Raw genomic sequence first — 1,283 nt, 5'->3', positions numbered from 1 at the left:
TCCCCTTTCAGCAGGATGGATTAATCCTATCACCCAGGGAAGGAAGTGAGTTGTTGATGAAGTTTTTGTCTTATCATATGTGCTGGTATGTTTGGGGTTAATACTGGTATTGGTTTTTATGTGTGTGTAGGGCAAACTTGTCAGCTTTCTGTTGGTTTGTTCATAGTTAGCGCTTATCACAAGTTGGACCTCTTTCATATGTGTGGCTAATGATATCACACATATACAAATATGAGATTTTTGACACAACCGTGTAATACTGTTTGCACATTTGCCTCCTTTGTGGAAAGCCTTCACTATAAAGTTTCTTTGTGCTAGTGGTCATACAGAAGAGAACATTTGGTATGGATTAGAACCAAGAGCTTATTTCTTTCAAACCTAATTTAATTTCTGTATTAAAGCAAAATAAAATTTATAAGGAATTCTGTTATCAGGAACAATAGAAGCTTCTTAGTCATTGTCTTTCATAATTGCTCAACAAATTTTGCATAGAATAAGATAGTAAATTCTTATAGGTAAGTATACTTTTTTATTAATTCTGGAAGGGTTCTTCCACTTAAAAATAAGTATGTAATATCAAATATATAAATATCTGTAAGAGGTGAAAGGAACGAATGGTGTCCTGACAGCAGCTTTTTTTCAGACTGTTGGACTCCAGCTCCTGTTTTGAGTCATCACATAACCCAACCAATAGCTATGTTGGGATTATCAGAAATGGCATCTGGCACATCTGGAGACCAAGGAAGGCACTACCAATTCTTCTTGAACAACCTATGTTTATCCTCATGCAGAGAATCAGAACCTGAGAGATTTGTAGACACTGATGGCCTCTTTAGTTTTTGCAGTACTGCTCATATTTCAACATCATTCCAAGCTTAGTTTTTGCTACACTCTCCTCAAATTTTCTGTCCATTCTTTCACTCTGGCTTTCTGAGAAGACAGATGTCCAATCACCTACTATGCCTAGAAAAAGAAAAGGAAAAAGAAAGAAAAGAAGAATTATAGTGGTAGGTGGAGGGTGGGAAGCTAAGGGGAGAGAAAGTATTTCTCCCAAAGAATAGCTATTCTTCAAACCTCTGTGGAGTTTCTCAGTCATCCAGGTCATAGTTGTCTCAAAGGCAATTGTTGTTTCAAAAGGCAATTGGACATTTGTTTTCCGCTTGAGGAAGAAAAAGACATTTTGCTTCTCATCCAAGAAGTTTCATCGGTTCTGGAAGGATGGTAGGGGTGATGGAAGGAATTAGTCTTCTTCTTCCTCAAGAAGAAGAAAAAAAGCCCAATTG

The 1,283-nt window shown here is 37.0% G+C and overlaps 1 protein-coding gene across 1 annotated transcript in view; it reads right to left on the bottom strand.

The window, feature by feature from the left end:
* Nucleotides 1–832: 832 nt before the first annotated feature.
* Nucleotides 833–1,283, bottom strand: part of LOC107300329 (sulfotransferase 6B1-like) — an 8,969-nt gene continuing 8,518 nt past the window's right edge. Inside the window, exons 3-4 of the mRNA XM_029286981.1 lie at nt 1,075–1,159; nt 833–963 (exon numbers count right to left, since the gene is read on the bottom strand). Coding sequence (XP_029142814.1) covers nt 833–963; nt 1,075–1,159 — 216 coding nt within the window. The remainder of the gene's footprint in view (nt 964–1,074; nt 1,160–1,283) is intronic.

The sequence above is a fragment of the Protobothrops mucrosquamatus genome, unplaced genomic scaffold (genome assembly GCF_001527695.2).
Source record: "Protobothrops mucrosquamatus isolate PMUCROS unplaced genomic scaffold, P.Mucros_1.0 scaffold6690, whole genome shotgun sequence".
Classification (NCBI taxonomy): Eukaryota; Metazoa; Chordata; class Lepidosauria; order Squamata; family Viperidae; genus Protobothrops; species Protobothrops mucrosquamatus.
The sequence above is the reverse complement of the archived record's forward strand: the minus strand, read 5'-3'. Positions and strand labels throughout refer to the sequence as shown.